The 20,043-nt window shown below is 34.5% G+C and overlaps 2 protein-coding genes and 1 pseudogene across 2 annotated transcripts; 1 reads left to right on the plus strand and 2 right to left on the minus strand.

Annotated features, from left to right (window-relative positions):
• Nucleotides 1-126: 126 nt before the first annotated feature.
• Nucleotides 127-8,022, minus strand: pcm (5'-3' exoribonuclease pacman). Its single transcript, XM_011644524.3, has 19 exons — nt 7,737-8,022; nt 7,073-7,510; nt 6,507-6,951; nt 6,182-6,432; nt 5,951-6,105; nt 5,489-5,871; nt 5,051-5,343; nt 4,697-4,983; nt 4,321-4,597; nt 3,927-4,196; nt 3,647-3,807; nt 3,186-3,565; nt 2,727-3,106; nt 2,559-2,645; nt 2,289-2,462; nt 1,972-2,202; nt 1,429-1,905; nt 1,113-1,346; nt 127-483 (listed from the first exon to the last, which is right to left on the minus strand). The coding sequence occupies exons 1-18, from the start codon at nt 7,809-7,811 to the stop codon at nt 1,158-1,160; spliced, it is 4,953 nt and encodes a 1,650-aa protein (XP_011642826.2). The 5' UTR covers nt 7,812-8,022; the 3' UTR covers nt 127-483; nt 1,113-1,157.
• A 3,153-nt stretch (nt 8,023-11,175) lies between these two features.
• nvd (cholesterol 7-desaturase nvd) lies at nt 11,176-17,001 on the plus strand. The gene is made up of 5 exons (XM_011644526.2): nt 11,176-12,942; nt 13,326-13,507; nt 14,118-14,284; nt 14,847-15,025; nt 15,330-17,001. The coding sequence occupies exons 1-5, from the start codon at nt 12,856-12,858 to the stop codon at nt 16,035-16,037; spliced, it is 1,323 nt and encodes a 440-aa protein (XP_011642828.2). The 5' UTR covers nt 11,176-12,855; the 3' UTR covers nt 16,038-17,001.
• Nucleotides 17,002-17,495: 494 nt separating this feature from the next.
• On the minus strand, nt 17,496-19,308 carry LOC105430828 (cytochrome P450 6j1-like; annotated as a pseudogene).
• Between the last annotated feature and the right edge of the window lie 735 nt (nt 19,309-20,043).

Raw genomic sequence — 20,043 nt, forward strand, 5'->3', positions numbered from 1 at the left:
AAACAGATCGAATAATAATTAAAATTAATAGTAATTAAAATTAACAACGTAATAATTCACAATTTAAATACAGGATTGTTGTGAAATGAGGAAGAAATATAAAACGAATTGAAAATAATCACGAGATCAAGATTACAAATATATTTAGCACACAATTTGTGTTCTGTGCTTTCTTTATTGTACAATAAAATCGAAACACTTTAGAGTTTTGTTTCTCTATTTTGATTTCTGCTTCGTTAGTAGTACAAAGAAAGAAGGAACAGACAAATTTCGTCGAAGATATACATTTCTATTTACGCACTTAAATATCACTTTTTCACAATATTTGAAATATATATATATATATCACTTACATAATGCTGCTTCACATTAAATGCCTATATGCAAATTGACAAATACGTCACAATAAAAATCGCATGATGCATTATTATAAAATAAAATCAATCGATTTCTGCAGTCCAATGTTACAAACTGAAAATATTCCTAAAAAAAAAAGAAAAGATATTATGCTCAAAAATAATACAAACTTATAATCAAGAATAGTCTAAATCATGCACAATGTATTTTACAAAAACTAAAAGTACACTATAAACAAAAAAAATAGCATAAACGATGTATCTACTAAAGCTTTCATGATTTAGTTTTATTTCCGTCTTTTATGTATCATAATATAGATAAATAATAATCAGAATAAATAATTTTCGAACTCTCTCGTAGTTACAAATTGTCCTGATGAAATATCGCAAAATTAGTAAATGACAAGCAATGCTAATTAGGACAAGTGACACGTCAGTTCATCATGAAAAATGCAAAAGATATAAAATAAACAATCATCTGATCTCATATTTTTACATAGTTATGTATATAAGTTCGGTGCGTGTATATACATTTTTGACTTGTGAAAAGGTCTACATGTTATTTAGTGCACGGATATATGCAGTTGTATTATAAGTATGAAAAATGTTTGTGGGTCAATATAGTCAATGTAATCTTCGAAATGAAATGTATACTGGCCCATTGAAAATCCTTGAAGTTCTGCTTTTTATTATAAAATGTAGAAAACGAATGGTGATAGGAAGGATGAATCGATGGTGTAATTATTTTATATTTACATATAATTTGCAAAGATTGCTTCATCCAAAGACAAAGCAGAGTTTTCACTTGGGCGGTTCACCGCCGTTTGACAAAGGTGGTGCGCCGAATTTCGCGGCGACGCGTGATTTCCTGGGTTTGGACGATTTCCCTGTATTTTGCTGCGTTTGTTGCGACGGCTGTTGTGACGACTGTTGCTGCGGCTCATTCGACGTTTTCTCCTTGGCTTTATTTACAAATTCCGATTTCTGTCTCTGCGCGTAAAGAATTAATTATTCCACTTCATTATAAATATTATTGCAAAATAAGAGACAATTTAATGTTTTGTTTCCGAACCTTGGGTATTTCATCTGGTTTCTTCTGCTGTTGCTGCTGCTGTTTAGGACTGGAACTCTTTTTGACATTTGAATTCGTTTCCTTTGAAGCTTGCTGTACACTAGCATTTCTACTCTTTTTCTGAGCTTGCAACGGAACAAATGCGGTACTGTTTTTAATCTCCACCTTCGAACCGTTCTGAGAACTTTTTGATTGCCCTTGGTGTTTCACTTGCTGTTGCCTGCCTTGGCTATACGACGTGATCTGTCCGAACGCTGGATTCGGTGGCAATTTTAGATTCCACTTTGGATAAAATAAATTAGGCTGCATGGGCACAGTCTGTGGAACTGGCGGCATTTTCATCTGATTCATGGCAGGAGGCATTACAGGAGGTCGGATATTCTGAATCCAGTTGTTCTGTTGAGTATTAAACCACTGTTGTCGAGGTGCCATTGGTATTTTTGCATCATGCGCAGATGCCTTATTCAAATTTAATGCCTGACAAGAAAAATCATTATATTAATAAAGTCTAAAAACAATTTTGGAATAAATTTTTTGAGTTACCTTGTACGCTTTTTTCGCAGCACTTTCTGCGGCTTGTTCATGACTGGTACTTGGATCACCCTTAAAAATCTTTGCATTTTCCACTATAATGTTAGCAGTAATTAATCCTGTTTTGTCGTCATTAACATAATTATATTTTGGTATGCCAGCTCCATTATACGAGAAGTGTTTTAACAATTGTGTTGTATACCAGACTGGATTTGCTTTTTTCTGTTCTGTTCGTCGAGCGTGCTGAAAAAAAAAAACATTTTTATATAAAATTATTAAATGTTTAAACATGTTTAAACATAATGCAAGTGCATTGAACAGATGCGTACATCGAATAGTTGTTGCACCAAAGGTGGAGGATCCAAAGTTTGCTCTTTTTCCGTTACTTTCTGAGGCGCCGTCACGAGCTGCGGCGTTGGTTGTTTATTTTGTTGCTTACTCGTTTGTGCATTTACATCAGGAATCTTTAGCATAGCTTTCAAGAACGCACTAGGATCTTGCAGCTGTAACATATTTTTTCTAAGTCTCAAAAAAGTTCAAAGAAAATTGAACCGAATTTATAAATTTTCCTTTTCCATAAATATTGCAATTGTATTTACCGATTGTGTATTATGATTGTTGCTAAACGGCTTGACTTTTGTCGGCATTGGGCTGGATGTTGCTTTTTCTGGCGGTCCGTTCGGCTTCTATCATGTAACAATAATCTTTATAAAATTCATGAAACGACCTAACAATTCTGTATCTACACTAACTGTATTTATATTAACCTGTATCTTGTGCAGTTCATTCCATAACGCTTGGAACTCAGACGTTTGATTAGGCGGCGTATTCTGAGGATTCTGAGGAACCGCTTTGTACGGTATTGTTTTTGGACTTAATTCTGCCGAACCGTGTTGCATGCCTAAGCGAATATCGCGACTCAATTTTTCGAGCCCCTTCTTAGCAAGCTGCATTTGCGGATATGCCTTTAATGATTGCTCTTTCTTATTGTTAGGAGAAACGGAATTCGCCGCTTGCTTTCGGCAATCTAACGATTCATTCGCCGGATTTCCCTGTTCTGTTCTTTCGCCGAAGCTGATGTTTATGAAATCCGTAGGTGCCAAACGGTAACCGCGAAATTGAGAACAACCATGTAAAGTAAGTCCACCTGTATAAATAAAAAAATATTCTATTAAATCTTATGTAATGACTTAATGTCTGAAGTCTCCGGAAGTTATGTTTCTCACCAATGAATGGCTTATCGAACAAAACATCATACATGGTATCTGCTGGATTGTTCCCCTTTCGTATTCCTATGATAGTCCCTTTTTCTCCGAGCGGTACACTAAAGCCGCTTCTGACACAGCGAATTCTATCGAACAAACGATTTTGGGAATTTGGATCGGGCGGCACGCTGCGCATATGTAAACCCGGTTTATAAAGTAATTGCGGCTTCACTTGCATGAAGACTACTTTTGCCGTTTCGGAAATCTTCAAGTGTTCCTCTGTTTCTTCCTCAATCTGTTTTATCAAGTCTGTTTCGATGACCTCCATACCGCAAGGGCGACTCTCCATATCATGTAATTCTGTTTTCAGCCATGCAACTGTATCTTTCAACCCATCCGATCTACATAATATTCATTATTATATCATTACTATACATATATTTTTTTTAGAAAAAGAGAATAAGAAAATATATATAATGTACCCTTTCTCGAATAATTCTTCCTCTTGGAAAATATCATTTGTTACATTTTGTGCCAAACGTTCGAACAAGTTTGGACATTTCACCATGTAATTTCGAATTAGTTCGATTGCTTTCGTGCTATATAACCATTGACTATTCTCCTTTCTAGTATAACCAGGTACCTACAAAAATTTTGACAGATTAAAAAGAGAAAATAATTTAAAATGTATATATCAATTGTCTATAAAATTATATTTAATGTAACAATGAATCAAATTTGTTCTTATGTACATTTCTTTACCTCCTCATTCCTTTTATTAAACTTTAGGTTCAATCCAAGATTGTATTTAGAAAGTTCATCCTTCGATGGTTGTATAACATAAATTGTCCCAGTAATTCTACTCAAAAGATGACTGCTTATTCCAAGACGTTGCGCAGCAATACTACCATGCATATACCGAGTCTTCTGTTGCGCATAGGCTTGTTTAATGAACTCAAATGCAGGCTCCCTTATAGCTTTTATAGAAATTTTAATTCTACGTGATTTTGAACTATCCTTATTTTGAATAACCTGTAAATTCAGAAAATACTCTAAGTAAAACTACACGCGATTTCAATGAATTTAAAGTCGATTTATCGAATAATTTTGCTGTTAATTAAAAATATGATATAGTTATCTAACATATGCCTTGTACCTCTCCCATTGCACCATAATATGGATGTCCCAGCATGAAACAGAAGCTTCCTGGTATAAAAATATCATGCATAGTTTCGTAGACTGGTAATTTCTCACGATAGACAAAAAGATCTTTGACTATAGTCTGATAAGCATAAACAGCAGGATAATCATTCCACTGTTTTTCAATTGTGACTTTTCCTTGACTACCGAAAATATATTTGTTACCCAGGAATAAACGAACGTAAAGCAATACGTCCGTTTCACCTATATCTATTCCAAGACGAGACATGTATCTAAAATATATCGTTACGTACTTAATATCATATAATACCATATTACATTACATTTTCAATATTATTTCATTATTGATAAGAGCATGGGTGCTGTCTTACATGTCTTTGATTTGTTTCTTGTGTTCTTTCCATTCCGCAAGTAAAGTGCCTTTCACATCTTCTTTCTTCAAATTATCTTGGTTGTAACTGCTTAATGGATCGATCAAACTAAGTTTCGTATCACAATCGGCCACGCCAATTACAAGAGCTTCTTTTAAATGAGGCCATTCCACATAAACACTATGCCCCAATAGATCCGACGCCAAAGTTGTCAGATTATGTGTTGGCTTTGATATTATAGTTAAAATCATATTTTCTCCAATTGAATGTTGTTGAAATACTTTGACCTATAAAAATGTTTATATAACAAGACAATCAAGATTTCAAGTGATATCAAATTCCAACGATATATACTTTGGCTTTTTCTAAATGCGCTACATGATTCAAGTGTCGCAATATAGGAAATCCTGGATAATAAAGATTGAGATTAAAATCTGGAGACAATCCTCTAATTAATTGTTCTCTCGGGACGAAAATATCATCGCGATTCATCAATTTTACTTGAGCATGACTAACGAATTCTGGAAAGTATACTGTCGCCTTGTGAACACTTCGGATTTCTTCGGTATATGAATATAGACACATTGGTCCATGATTGTTCCTTGCTCGTTCTTCAGTTGTTAATTTCGATAAATGCGGTTGCATGGCTATTATGGATGAATAAAAAAATTTTTAATATATTTTATACTAATATATCAAAATAAAGCTTTATTAAAATTTATTTAAATATATAAATTTTATTTCATATAGATATGCATATCTCCAAGAGACACAGAAAAGGATACCACTTACCAGACAACAACAGTTTTTCATCAATGAAGGGAATAAGTACAACTGCTTCCCATTCCTGCCGCTTTCCATTTAGATCTGTTTTAAAATTATGTGGATAATAATTGATAATAGGAGAAGATTCCTCTATTAATAGCGATTGAAATGCCTCTGGTAACAGATCCTTGCTATATGCAGGTAAAACAGCTAACAGTTGTTGAAAAGGTAAGAAAGGTTCTCCTAATTCGAATTCCAACTTTAAATCCTTGAAGTCTTTTATGTCTGAGATATACGGAGCATAATGGTGTGGATAATACCATGACCAACTGCAACAGCCATGATAATAATAATGCAAATTCCACTGTATCGCTCTCACATAGCCTTCGGCCTGCGAACGTAAAACTTCTCTGGAAACAAAATGTATTTGTGAAAATAATAATATGGACAACTTGTGCCAAATCATACATTTATAAAATTAATACTCACTCATCGACGTTTTCATATTCTAATTTATTCATATAATAATCTCTTTTATGTTGTACAAATTCCATGTTATATATATCACTATCAGATTCGTCATCTATTAAATCCATATCTCTATCTTCTATAAAGATATCATCATCGTCAAAATTACCTAAGGACTGTTACAAAGTGTTAATTATTATTTATTTATCTATTTTCCTACAATGTCGTTAAAAAGTATATTTCAATAAATACCATCTCCGCAGTACTCTTAATAAGAGCATCTAAATCTTTATTTTGTGTTTTCTTCGGAGATGCAGTATCACTGTCTTCTGATTTCTTATATACATGACGTTCAGATTCATTGGGCCTTCTACCTGTTTTACTTTCAAAAAACTTTATATCAGCGTATTGCTCGTTAAACTGTTCTACATCTAAGCGACTAAGTTTCTCCATAAATTTTTCAAAACGATCAAGCTTTAACGTTCCCACTTCATTTATGTAACCTAAAGAAAAATAATATATTTAACTATATATGTAAAAGATATAAATTTCAAAATACTAATAACTAATGGCATACCTTCTAGCGTTGGTAATACTTCCATATATGCACGGTACAGAATTGGCAGTGCACCATTAGCAATATGTAAATTTGGCAGATGGGGAATAAAATCGTTTCCCACAAGAAAACCCATTAAAACCCAGTCATCGATTATTTTCTCGATATCAAATGGGAAAGATAGCTTATTTTTGAGTGGTGAAAATTCGTGCTCTATGTATTCTCGCAAAAGCGACAGATGAAGGAGACAGAACTTTGTCTCCTCAGGAGTAGTTTTCACTTGCTGTTTACCAAATTTGACTTCCTCCCTCAAAAGAGAGAAATTTGGCTCGTGAGAACAGAGCCCTAACATTATTAAATCGGCATCTAGGCCATATAAACAATGCCTAGAGTTACTGTCATAATCCTTGCTTGCTTTCATATATCTTATATAATCCATAATCTTATGTTCTCCCTCACCAGGAACCTAAAAAATTTGATCCATTATATTGAATGTTAAATATCTCTATTTATATATTATTCAAAGAGAACAAAAAAAGAAAACATGCTATATCTGTCTCTCTTAAGTTACATCATTGTATAATTACCTCAGAGCCACTAAACAATACTTTACACTTTTTCCATGCATCATCAGTCGAAATCTTATGTTCGACAAAACGTTTGAGCTGCTCGCCCAATTGAGCCATAAAAAGTGTTCCCGGGGTTATGCAATTTGAGTCAAATCTTTTCTCATTAGGTATTGGAATACCCTTGGCTAAGGCTTTAGCCTCTTGTACCTCGGCATCTTTGGCCGATCTAAAACGTCGACCTCTTTGCTGATTGATTTTAGCTCTAGGTGCTACACCATCGATCGCCATGAAAAACAACTTTTGTGGGCGAATCATGTTAAATAATACCTCTATATAGTGAAATATATTTTTAAAAATCATTTCCTCCGAGATGCGAAAACAAACATCATCACTCGGATGGGAACATGCATGTATGATACCGTTCATGTCCAAATATAAATAATCGAATTCTGGTATCTGAAAAGAGAGGACAAAACAAGAAATCGTTAATGATGTGTGATGCTGATCGAAACAGTAAAAAAAAAATCATTAGGCAAGTAAAATATTTTAAAAAGTTTGAAATAAAGAAAAAAAGAGATAAAGAAACAAAGGTAGGATAGGAAAAGAGAACTTCAATTCGGAATTTACATTGCTTTTTTCCTTCCTTTTCTTTTTCTCTTTATCTCTCTTTCTCCATCAATACCTGATGTTCCTTTATGACCTCGCTAAGGCAAGGATATCTCTCGCTGATATATCTGAAAAATTTCGGCACACCCATCGTGAGGCTTCACTTCAAGATAAAATGCTTTCCCCGACTAGACTCAGCGCTCGCGGCAAACGTTCCGTGGCGTCTCTCCGTAACGTAGTTCTATCAAAATTATAAAGACTTCGCTTGCAAATACGGTATATCAATTCCGCTTCAACGGTAACGCACGGATCGTCCATTCCATGTAGATGGACAGGTGAGTGCGGGAATCCCGTTACTGGAGTCCATACTTCTTGGGGATTCCTACAAGCGTATTCGTATTTACTTTGGACGCCACGCGCTGCAAGCGTTTGCGCTTATAAGCGCTATTTTCAATCGTTCGTTTTGGCCAACTTTGGCATGATATAACTAATAATATAGCTAATAGCTGTTTTAGCAAAAAATGCGTAGTCGTGCGGATTAATCCACGTAGGTTATGTCTTTGTCCGGACCCGATTGCAATTGAATAACGATAGGAATGCATCCATTATGAAAATTTATAGAACTGAAGAAAGGATTATATTTATGATGAGGGCATCTAAGATTCCTTATTCGTTCTTGCTTGATTTTCTACGTTAATTTCCTGGCGAAATGGTCATACGATCGTCACGTAGAAATCAAAGATACCGACACAGAATCTCTGTACTGATTACACTGTGGTTTTGAATTTCTGAACACACACTCATATCGATATAGCTAAAGTCATTTATTTTGAATGCTGTGAGTAAATGTAAGCACATTTAAACAATATGAAAAATAAATGAAAATTGATTTCAACAATATTGCGGAAGACTATTGAATTTTATAAATAAATAAATAAAATATAATTATTATGATAAAGAAATAGGAGATATATTGGCAGGTTGTTTATCATATTGGATTAGTGCATATTAAAAGTTGCGACACGTGAAATGATTTAAATGAAAAGTAAATATTTTAAATAATTATATAACAGATTTAATAAGATATTATATATCTCTGGCGAAAATAAAAACTAAACCGTAAGTTGAATATAAGGGAAAAATGACAAAAACGTAAACAAACGTTCTAAAGAACGTAGATTAGAACAACGAAACGTAAAAGAAGCGTTTTAATTTTACTTTTTTAACGCAACTTATTCCAATTTTTATTTTCGTCAGGGATTATGTTATTTATCATTATTAAGAATTCATTTTCACATTACGGATATATATATTTTTTCTATATTTTTAATTTCTAAATTTAAAAAATTTTATCGTTTGATTCAAATTTTAATTTTCTTAATTTAATTTTGATTTTTCAAACTATAAAATTTTTAATTTTGTAGCTTAATGAAGCTTTAATGAAAATGTTTTTTTTTTGTTTCAATTTAACAATTACTTTCGAATTTTTTTTTGTAGATTTCTCGAAGAAGTCTTAAAAGTCCGTAAAATCACTCCAATCATGGTGTCCTCTAACATCAGCGTTTCTAACATCAGCTGAGAATTGAAAGATGATCGTCCCATGTTCTGCATTGCGAAAAATGGCAGTTAAGCACTTTCGAACTGATTCATTGTTCAAATATTTTGATTGTTGCTACGCAGGGCAGCACGTATTAGTATAGTTATCTTCTGCTCAAGCTTCGCAAGCGAATGAGCATAGGAAGGAGCGCAAACGATCTCATTATTGACGTCTCAACGAATAATATTATACTCCAGCGGCGCGAACCGAACGTTAGAATTTCGAACCTGTCCGGAAGGTAGACAGAAAAGAAGAGTGAAAAGAAGAAAGGAAGATCAAGAGAAAGAGAGAGGGATAGGTATCTTGGAAAAACGCGCCATTTACGATGGAAGCTATCGGCGTCGCTGATCTCTCGTCGGAGATCGTTTCTTCTCGTCTTGCTACGCGTTTGAATAATTAATTTGTCCTACGTGTGCGTCAGGGACGCGTTACACACATTTCGAATGTATGCTCGTACAGTACGTTTATTCTAGATTGCTTAAGATAGCGATGGGCAGTAGCCTGACACAGATTTTTTAAATTACAAAAGCAGGTCAACGATGATATCTTCCTACCTGAAGTATTCTACCCTCTTGCGAATTCTTGCGGATCGGTCATTTACTTTTCTGTTTACATTTTTCAATGCGGTAGAAAAAGAAATGCATCATTTTGATAAAAAAAAAAAAAATCTTTTAAAAATATAAAATTATATGTTGCCTAAGATTATGAGGAAAATTAATGATGTTTATTTTTAATCAAAATTATATTTAATAAATTATTTTTGTCCAAAATATTCTTGATCAAAATTATAACAAATTAAAATTCGATATAGTGATATTAATAGATCTTTAAATTACTTATAATTAATTATTGGAAAATTTGACGAATAGTTTTATTTTTTCTTTAATAACAAAATTTGATACATATACATAGGCTAGACTGTGTTTAATTCATATAGACAGTCGAAATAATTGCGGCATATACACATATACTGCATATATATATATATATATATATACTGTCGGGCAAGATTTTGAATGCCTATTTTTAATGAATTTAAATTAATAAATTTAATAAGTCATTTCTAGACATTCTCTAGTTTGCAACTACGGGTCGTTTATTTACGGATCTGAAAACGTAGCAATCGAACGATTTGTTTTAATCCTCCCAAAAATATTCTAATAATAATTAGAAACCTGTAAGAAATTATTTATTGCGAAAAATATTATCTCAACCTGGATCTCCCGCTTTTCAAGCGAGTATCTTATCCTTCAACCATTGAGACATGTGATAATATTTATCGCAATAAACAATAATGTGAAGAATGTTAACATGTAAACACGTAACGTATATACGTAACGTATATAGATCAAATGTTAAGTCACATAGACAATCAAAAGAATCGCGGCAAAATTTTGAACGATTATTTTTAATGAATTTAAATTAATAAATTCAATAAGTCATTTCTGGAAATTCGTTCGCAATTACGGGCCGTTTACTTACAAATGAGAGTTTCTAGAAATGACTGAATGAGCTCAAAATGAGCTTGCTCGACCGTATATATATTTTTAATTTTGCTTTAAAAGCAAAATGCAAAAGCATATCCAATATCTTAAATGAATAATTTTATATTTTTATTTTATATATTGAATTGCTATAATTTCTCCAGGAAGATCTGATTAATAACTTGACTATGTACAAGCTTCTTGCTTTAGATTTTTCTATTAAAGCTCTTGATGAAAAGGAAATTTTCTTGTTTTTGTTCTTGATTAAATAATTTAATTTTAGATATAATTTATTGATTATATCAAAACAAAAAAGAAAAGTTTTCGAAGTTTACAAATTTGTTCCATTAATTAACTAATTAATAAATGTTTTATTAAGAACTTATTTCCATTTTAATTCACAAAAATTTTTATTATCTATGTTTTTTTTATTATCTATTTATATTTTATTTATGTTTATATCTTTTCTATTCTCTTTACCATTTTTGCAATATCATTAATTCAAATAGTCGTACAAGGACTTTAAAGTTCTTACCTCTGTATTCGGATGCATTAACTTCTTCGTACCTGTCGACTCACATTTCGCTTCGACGAACAAGCGTGATATCTTTCGTTGCATTTATACATCCGGATAATATTTGAAAAACGAAGCCAAGTTTTGCGACGTCAGGATTTCGGAAAAAATTTAGAAAGGAACTACAGATAAAACTGTTCCCTAGTTTAATGGCAAGATAACCGACAAGAACCCCGGAAGGAGAGCACTACCTTCTTCACCATTAGGAAAAGAAGAATACTGTGCTTATAGCGGACGGTCATGTATGAAGCCGGGAACGTCGGAATATAAATGTGAATCCTTGTGATATTTTTTCCTCTGAAATCGATATGTTAAACGGACCAACGGACGGATAGACGGACATATACGTATACGTCGAAGAGCTGATGGCATCGCGATCGATATACAATCTCGATAAAGAGAGGTATGCCGGTCTGTCGGTCGAGACGTAGAGGCAGAAGCTAGAGAAGAAAGACGAAGAAGACGAGGAAGAAGAGGAAGAGGAGGAGCAGGAGGAGAAGGAGACGAAGAAGAAGAAGAGTTACGACGGTTTTAGATCCGGTGATATAGGTAGCACGATATATAAGCCGCTCGTTCGCTCGTCCGCATCTCCGTCCGTGGCCGGGCATACATAATCGGGTAACCGTTTACGTGACACGACGCCACGTCGAGTCGATCGGCGACGGGCGACGCGGCGCCTCGGGAAAAAAAACACGGCATCTCGGTAGAGACGACCGGTCGGAAGGATATGGCTGGCGTATATAAACCATGGATGGACCTTCCATGCCTTTCAGTCGTCCAAAAATCTTTCTGAGTTCCGGACGGTCCCTTCATGTCCACGTCAACGCGTCTTTTCCATCCGAGCCCCCTGTTCTCTTCGACTCTCTTTCCCCCTCCCCCCCTTCTACCTCTTTCGTCCTCTTCGTCGGCCCATCGGATCTCCGACTCTCTCGGGACCTTCGCGCGTTCTCCGTGCGTCCTCCAAATCGGCGCGCGTACCACCCGTTCTCCAGGTTCGCCCCGTTCTCCAGACGTCTACGTCACCCGTCCCTTTATCCCTCCGGCTATAGGTCTCGCATACGCATCGCAACATCGCCGATGCACACGCACGTGCGCTTACATATTAACCAACTATACCGCGCGTTTATCATCGCCCTCCGCTCCCTCGTCAATCTCTCCCTCTCATCCTCTCGTTCGGCACACACTGTCGTCCTTGTTTTTGTCCTGTCCCTTCTCGTCAGGAGTCCTCCTAGCCCTTTTTTGTCTCGGCTACCGACGAACGCGGGCGTCGTCTTCTTCGCCAGTAGCTCCCCCTCTTCCCCCTCCACTACCCTCTTCCAACCCGTCTAACTTTTTCTCTCTTTTTTTCCTCCCCTCTTTCTAACCCCCGTCCTCGTTTTTCTCTTATTTTTGTATACTCTTGTTTATCTCTCCTGCAAGGAGAGCACACTCCCGCTGTGCAATCGAGTGAAGTGAGAACGAGGCATCCCGAGACAAGGAAGTCGAGGGAAAGAAACTAAAAAAGAAAGAAACGGGATAAAAGTCAGGATAAAAAGTGATAATGTCGGCATTATGCATCGGATTCGCGGCCACCCTGCTGGCCATCATCGTCTACTTCGCGTGTTTCTTCAAATTCAACTGGATCCAAGTGAGTAGTGATCTTAACGTCGTTTGCTGCCATCAGATTCGAAAATCATCGTGGATCATGCCATATTTTTAATAGTTTTAATGGACAATAATAAGGTTAATGAGAATCCTTTTTCTGTTAATATTTATTAATTTTCTTCAGCATAATGCATGTTTTAATTGTGCACATATAAAATGCGTTAAACAAGTCAAACTGGAACGCTTCTTAAAACTTTATATTTTCTATTCTAAATAATAATTTTTATTCTAAATATCCGTCATATGAAATTGAATATTTTGTACATGTGACGTTTGATTATACGAATGATGGTTTTCCGTGTTTTTTTTTCTCTTTTTAAGATCTTTGTTAAAGGATCTTTTTTTAGAAAGATATCTTTGTTAAAGGACTTGAGAAATAAGAACAAGACACGGAAAATTTGCGGCGTTAATGTGGGTAAACATCGGAAGGCAGGTAAAGTACCGCCTGTGTACCCCAACGGATGGTTCGCTCTTCTCGAAAGTTGGCAGATAAAAAAGGGACAAGTGAAACACGTTTCTGCTCTTGGTGAAAATTTTGCCGTTTTCAGGTATATCAGGATACAGAATTTCCTTTCCTGATAAACAGGTTGAGATTACGATATTATCGCAAATAAAACAATATCCAAACGAATGTTTCTTAGCGCAAAATATTAGAAACGATTGTTTGAAAATAAAAATATAAGATAAAAATGCACGCTCTTGCTAAAAATTTGGCTAGATACAGATCTAAATGTAATTTATTTGGGCGATTAAAATAATTATATTAGGACGTTCAAATTAAATATTAGAATATTAGAAAATAGCTATGTATTAATTTTATAAAAAAGAAAAAGAAAAAAGATGTTTTTATAAAATGTTTTTAAATTTTTTAAAAAATGTTCTTTAATAGATGGTTGTCAAAGAAATTCAAATAAAAAATTGCAAAAAATTGCATTTAATTCAAATGATACGTAACATAATTATAATTAAATTGCTGTCTTTTTACTATCGTGGCATGTCATTTTGAAGTTGAAACTTTCTATATATTTCTGAGATAGCATAAAATGTTCTAAGGGCGTCCTGAATCTTCTCAGGGTATCTTGAAACATTTCTCAGGATGATCTCAGGATGTTTTGTGTTATTTCGATTATTACATAACGTTTTACCAATTTCTTCAAGAACCGAAAGAGGCGTTGTCAACATTTTAGATGCGTATTGTCCGCATCTAGGGGCAAATATGGCCGAGAATGGCCGTGTCAAGGGAGATTGTCTGGAGTGCCCTTTTCATAGCTGGTCATTTCGTGGAGAGGATGGTTTTTGCGAGAGTATACCTTACACCGAAAAGGGTGTGTATCAATCAACCTCTATATAATTTCAGTCTCACGCGCGTGTTACACGACGTCTATTTACCCTTTCGTTCCTGAGATATATCAGCCAAGATGTCCGGACGTTTTTTACATCTTGGAACCACATTCCTGCATCGAGATGACTGTTTGTGCATTTTAACAAAAATATTTGCACCCAAATATCAGACGCTCATGATGGATTATGGCTCGATATCTCATGCACTGACCTAGCCACTTGTAATTCTTGCATTGTTTTGTATTACATATTATATTGTATTATATATAAATTTTTTTTCGTACATATAACATAAATTATTATACAAAAAATAATTTTGATTGTACGAACTTGTACGAATTGTTCGAGATAAGAAAAAGTTCTTTTTCCTTAATTTATAATTATATGATAATTGTGATATGATTAATTGCAAAAAAGATATATTTATATTACTTGATCGCGAGATAAGAAAGTTTAGAAAGAAACAGAAATTATCTATCGATATATTTATCCTAATTATCAATTTGTTCATGTTCAATTGTTTTCTTTTTTTTTTTTTTTGCACAGTGCCACATATTGCTCGAGTGAAAGTTTGGAAGTGCTGTGAAGTAAATCGCATCATTTTTGTTTGGTACCATGCCGAATCACTTGAGCCGGAATGGCAACCACAGCCACAAATTCATATATCCGATGGAACATGGCACTACCAAGGTCGCAATGAGTTCATCGTTAATTGTCACATACAGGTTTGTCATGCACCTTTCAAATGCGATAGAGTCACTGTCACGTTACGCACGCAAAAATTACTCAAGAGAAACCTAGAAAGAAAAAAGAAAAGAATTACTACATAGTTCAAGTCGTACATGAATTATATTCAGTCATCATTCTTTAAATTGGATTGAAGAAAAAGAAAATTATTAAAGAAGAGAAAAAGAGAGTTACCCTTTTTACTTCTCTCTTTTATTTATCGCTTTATCGTTCTCTGAAAAATCTTTTTCAAAAGATTCTTTTTCAAGAACGAACTTAACATTGTCGATTTATTTCTTATAGGATATAGCCGAGAACGGGGCTGATCCAGCGCATCTCAACGTGGTTCACGGTCCGGCTATGTTTCTCTCCAGCAATTTATCCTGGCTGGCTCGACATTTATGGGGCATCAATATGAATTGGCGGCCGCTCTACTCGACGTATGATGAAACGGACGAGGATGCAAACATGAACGCGGACGTGGCGAAAACTGAACGCGTCAAATTGAACTGCACGTCGATTCACCCTATGGAGACCAGCAACGGGGATCGTCACCTTGCAGTCTCGGAGAACTGCTTTGGCAGACGAGAAAAGCACAAAGCCGGCTTGCACATGTTCCACAAATTGATCCTTCTGAATCGCTTCAACGTGATGGAAATAGAAGTGCGCGCTGAACAAATCGGACCCAGCTACGTTGAGCTGATGATCGACACATCATTCGGGACTGTCTGTATTCTGCAGACAGTAACGCCGATTGAACCGTTGCTGCAACGAGTGACCCATCAGATCTTCTCACCGCATTTATTGGCGCCCTACGCCAAAATTATTTTTCTGGCTGAATGCGTGATGTTTGAGCGCGACATCAAGATCTGGAATCACAAGAAATACGAACGGCAACCGATCCTTGTACGCGAGGACCGCACCATCCTCGCGTACCGTCGTTGGTACTCGCAGTTTTATTCAGATAATAGTCCGACCTATCAAACAGCCATGAAAAATCTCGAATGGTAACATCGAACCTTTTTAAAACGTAATTTATATATTTTTTTGTTATATTTCTATATATTATTTTATTTTTATTATTAAGATAGATAACTTATGTAAAATGTTTAATTTTAAGAAAATGCGCTTGATATACTTAGCTATGAGTTAGCTATGAGTAGTTGTAAGTAGATATAAGTAGTTATCTATAAATTTTCGTTAAAATATCGATACATTTTTAATATTACTTTATACATTTTATTTGTAATGTACATATAAAGTAAGACAATAAACGAAGAACAACGAAGAAACGACAAAGAACGATAGGACGAGTTTTTCTTCCTAATTGTTATACTTTTTAGTTACTTAAATAAAATGATTTCTAAATTTCTAATTCTGAAGATCTATCTAAATATATATTATACTTAAGGAGAAAAAATGTAAAAATTAAAATATAATTAAAGATATATTCTTTTAATATATTTCTCTATACATATGTTAAATATATAAATTTATGTCAACTTCTTATATACTTGATACATGATACATATATATAAAATCCAGTTTACTCAATAATGTTATCTTTCATATGCTTTTATCAGCTTGATTCGTAAACTATTTTATAAAGAAAAATGTTAGCGTTCATGATCAGTTTTCAACTTCAGTGCGTATAATGTAATATTTAAGGCATTGCATTAAAAATTCGAACATTAAGTGACATCTAAAATTATAAAATTTTATATAATTGTTTAGTGTACACATTTGAATTTATTTTATAATGCGTAAAATATTTTTTAAGGACAAGTCCAGAAAAAATACAATTGTTTTCTTATAATGTGCAAATTTGGCAAAATAGCAAACATTTCATTATTACAGAAAATTTTATTATTATAAGAGTTCTTATATAAGAAAAGATCAAGAAGAATTTTATTTGAAATGAGAAAAATTTTAAATATGTATCTCGCATTTCGAATTTTTCATTGACTTGAATTTAATTTACTCGTCATTTCCGAAATTAACAGCTGTATTATAAAACAAAACTATTATAAAGAAATTGTGTATATATTTGATTAATAAATCGTTAATAATACGTGTATTTTGCGTAAATTGTTTGAAATATATGTGGATATATTAAATCATAATGTTTCATTGTGATGATAGATGTACGCGGGATGATAGTTTTTTCACGAATGCATTTGCAAGTGCCAAAACAACAAGGAAGATACGCAAGAAAAGGACGAATTTGAGGAAAACAAGATGATGACAACAATTAATGCTGAAGTACTTTAAGAGTGAGTAATATGTTTATTTATTATATTTAGAAATTTATTATTCATTCTTGCTGCGTTCACAGTATCTACTACGCAAACTGCACATGCTATTTTATAACAAATATATAAAATATTTTTAATTATTTTTAGGATATTTAAAATACTTAAAATATTTTTAGTTTTTATATAAAAATACAGATAATAAGATAATAGAAAATAGTAAAATTTTTGTGCTTTTATTTTTTTATAACAATATATAACAAATTTATCATTTTCATATATTGTACAAAAAGCATTTACTTCCGAGACTTAAAGAATTATTAAACGCTTTAAAGAGTATTATAATATTACATTTTTATATAAAGATCTAATTAAAATTAATTCGGGGAAAACTTTATTTTTATGTAAAAATTAGTTATTTTTATCACACATAAGATATTTCAAATCTTATCACACATAAAGATATTACTTACTGCTGAAAACTCGAAAAAAGTTTAAACAAGAATATTCGTACTTAGAGCTCGCGGAAATTGATCCATAAACCGCCTTTTACTGTTGGCAAAATAGCCCCAGGAATCAACTGTATTGGTAATCGCGTCTTCGGTGCTTCGATACTTCCATGCTGTATTTTCTCAGAATTATTGTCAGACCCGCCTTTATCTGCAACTGAGCCATTCTCATCCCCACGCAGATTCGCGGGCCTTCGCCAAAAGGAAGATAGACAAATTTCTCGATGTTCTTTTTTCTCTCTGGATTGAATCTTTCGGGATCATATACTTCAGGATTCTCCCAATATTGAGGATCCTCGTGTAGGCCTTGAATCGGTATAAGAACTTCCATTCCAGGTTTTATGCGGTAGACGAGTCCATCGAATCCCCATAGCTCGAACTCTTCCGTGCATCGCTTCTTTATGATAGTTCCCGCGGGCACCTTCCTCAAGGACTCGTTGAGAACCTGATCCATATACGTCATTTCCTTCAAACCCTCATAAGTGATGGCACCGTCGTACTTATTGAGCATGGACAACACTTCCTCACGTAATTTCTCCTGTACTTTCGGATAACTAGCTAGATGGAAGCAAATGAAGCTCATAACGGTGCTGGAGGTCTCGTAACCGTCGATGATGAAGGACAATGACTGTCCCGTGAGCGTCTCAATGTCGAACTTGTCGCCTTCCGCTAGTTCGAGCTCGGCCATCAATTGGAGAAAATCGTTCCTTGGAATTCTGTCTTTTCTCCTTTGCTCCATGAGATCCGCGACCAACATTCTGAAGAAATGATCGACGTGCTTGGGAACAAAGTCCATTTGAAAGATTTTATTCAACGACGGGATAAGAAATATGAGGGAGAACATGATCGAGTGTCTCGTGCTTGGCTCTTTTCTCGGAAGGATATTTCCTTTTTCGAATCGTCGAAGCAATATCCGTCCACGCCGAAACCGGCGCCCGCCACCACCTGTGCGGTGTACCTGGCGCATAGAGATTTTATCTCAACTTCCGCTTTCCCGTTGATCATCTTTCCGTCGATATAATCTTCGAACATTCCACACACTTTTTTGACACTCTCGAGCAGGATCTTCAATCGCATGCTGGAGAATGCGTAGGTCAGGCGCTTTCTGCTGGCCAGCCACTTTTCCGGTGAGAACGAAGGGATTATGTGCAATGAGCGGATCTAACTTGGGATCGACGAAAATGGCGTTTTCAGAAAAATTCGAGAAATTGGTCTGCAGCACCGTCTTTATCAACACCGGGTCGCGAATCATTAACGCTGGCATCGTAAAATCGTAGATGCCAACCATACTATGGCCTTTGGCGTCGTCGTAGATCTTGCGAAAGAAATCACCGAAGTATGTCTTCATGCTTATCACTGGTAACATGTGACCGAATCCTGGTAAGACTCCATCAATAGTCGGAATTCCATGTTTCTGCCAGTGCTTGTAATTTCGAGTCAGATATAGGTAGAGTGCAACAAACACTCCGACAATCAACGATACCAACACGATGGTCATGTCGGTTCTTTCGGATTTTCTCGATGTGTGACGATACTTGGTCAGATAGATTGATATAGCCTTCATCATGTATCAGTTGCGACTGGTTGTTGGGGAGAAATCACTGAAGCGAGTCTATTTGCATAACATTGATTAACAAATGAACCAGTGAGACTGCAAAACAATAATAAAATTCATTGACAATTACCAAGGTGGTTACCAAGTGAAATTTATTATGATATGACATCAATCAATGTTCCACAATTGGATTAAAATTATTTTCGTATAATCTTTTATTAAAAAAATTAATATTCAGAGAGAAATTTTTCGAATTTATTTTTATATTATATTAAAAAAAAATTAAAGATAATTTTAAAATAAAATTACTAAAATATAATAAAAGAAATTAATTTAGAAAATGAATAAAATGAAGTTCTTACTTGTTTAAATGTTTTATTACAACTTGCAACTTTGCTATCAGAAATAATGGCGGCGTCAATGAAACCAGCTCTCTTGAGAGCTCCTTGAATAAATTGACCTTACACTGACTTCATCTAATAAAAACACATATTGCTACATTCTACTACAATTGTTTACTGTTGTAGTACACGTTAAAAGATGCATTATTAATCGATATATTATATACAATACGAAAGATTAGATTTACGTGAATTTATTATATAATAACAAACATTGCGCGAGTTTAACTGAATGTACACAGTTAAAGTAACATAGTATATAGGTCGCCTTCCTATTAAATAATAGCCAGCAATTGCAGT

Source organism: Pogonomyrmex barbatus, unplaced genomic scaffold (genome assembly GCF_055798465.1).
Source record: "Pogonomyrmex barbatus isolate J1 unplaced genomic scaffold, ASM5579846v1 scaffold14, whole genome shotgun sequence".
Classification (NCBI taxonomy): domain Eukaryota; kingdom Metazoa; phylum Arthropoda; class Insecta; order Hymenoptera; family Formicidae; genus Pogonomyrmex; species Pogonomyrmex barbatus.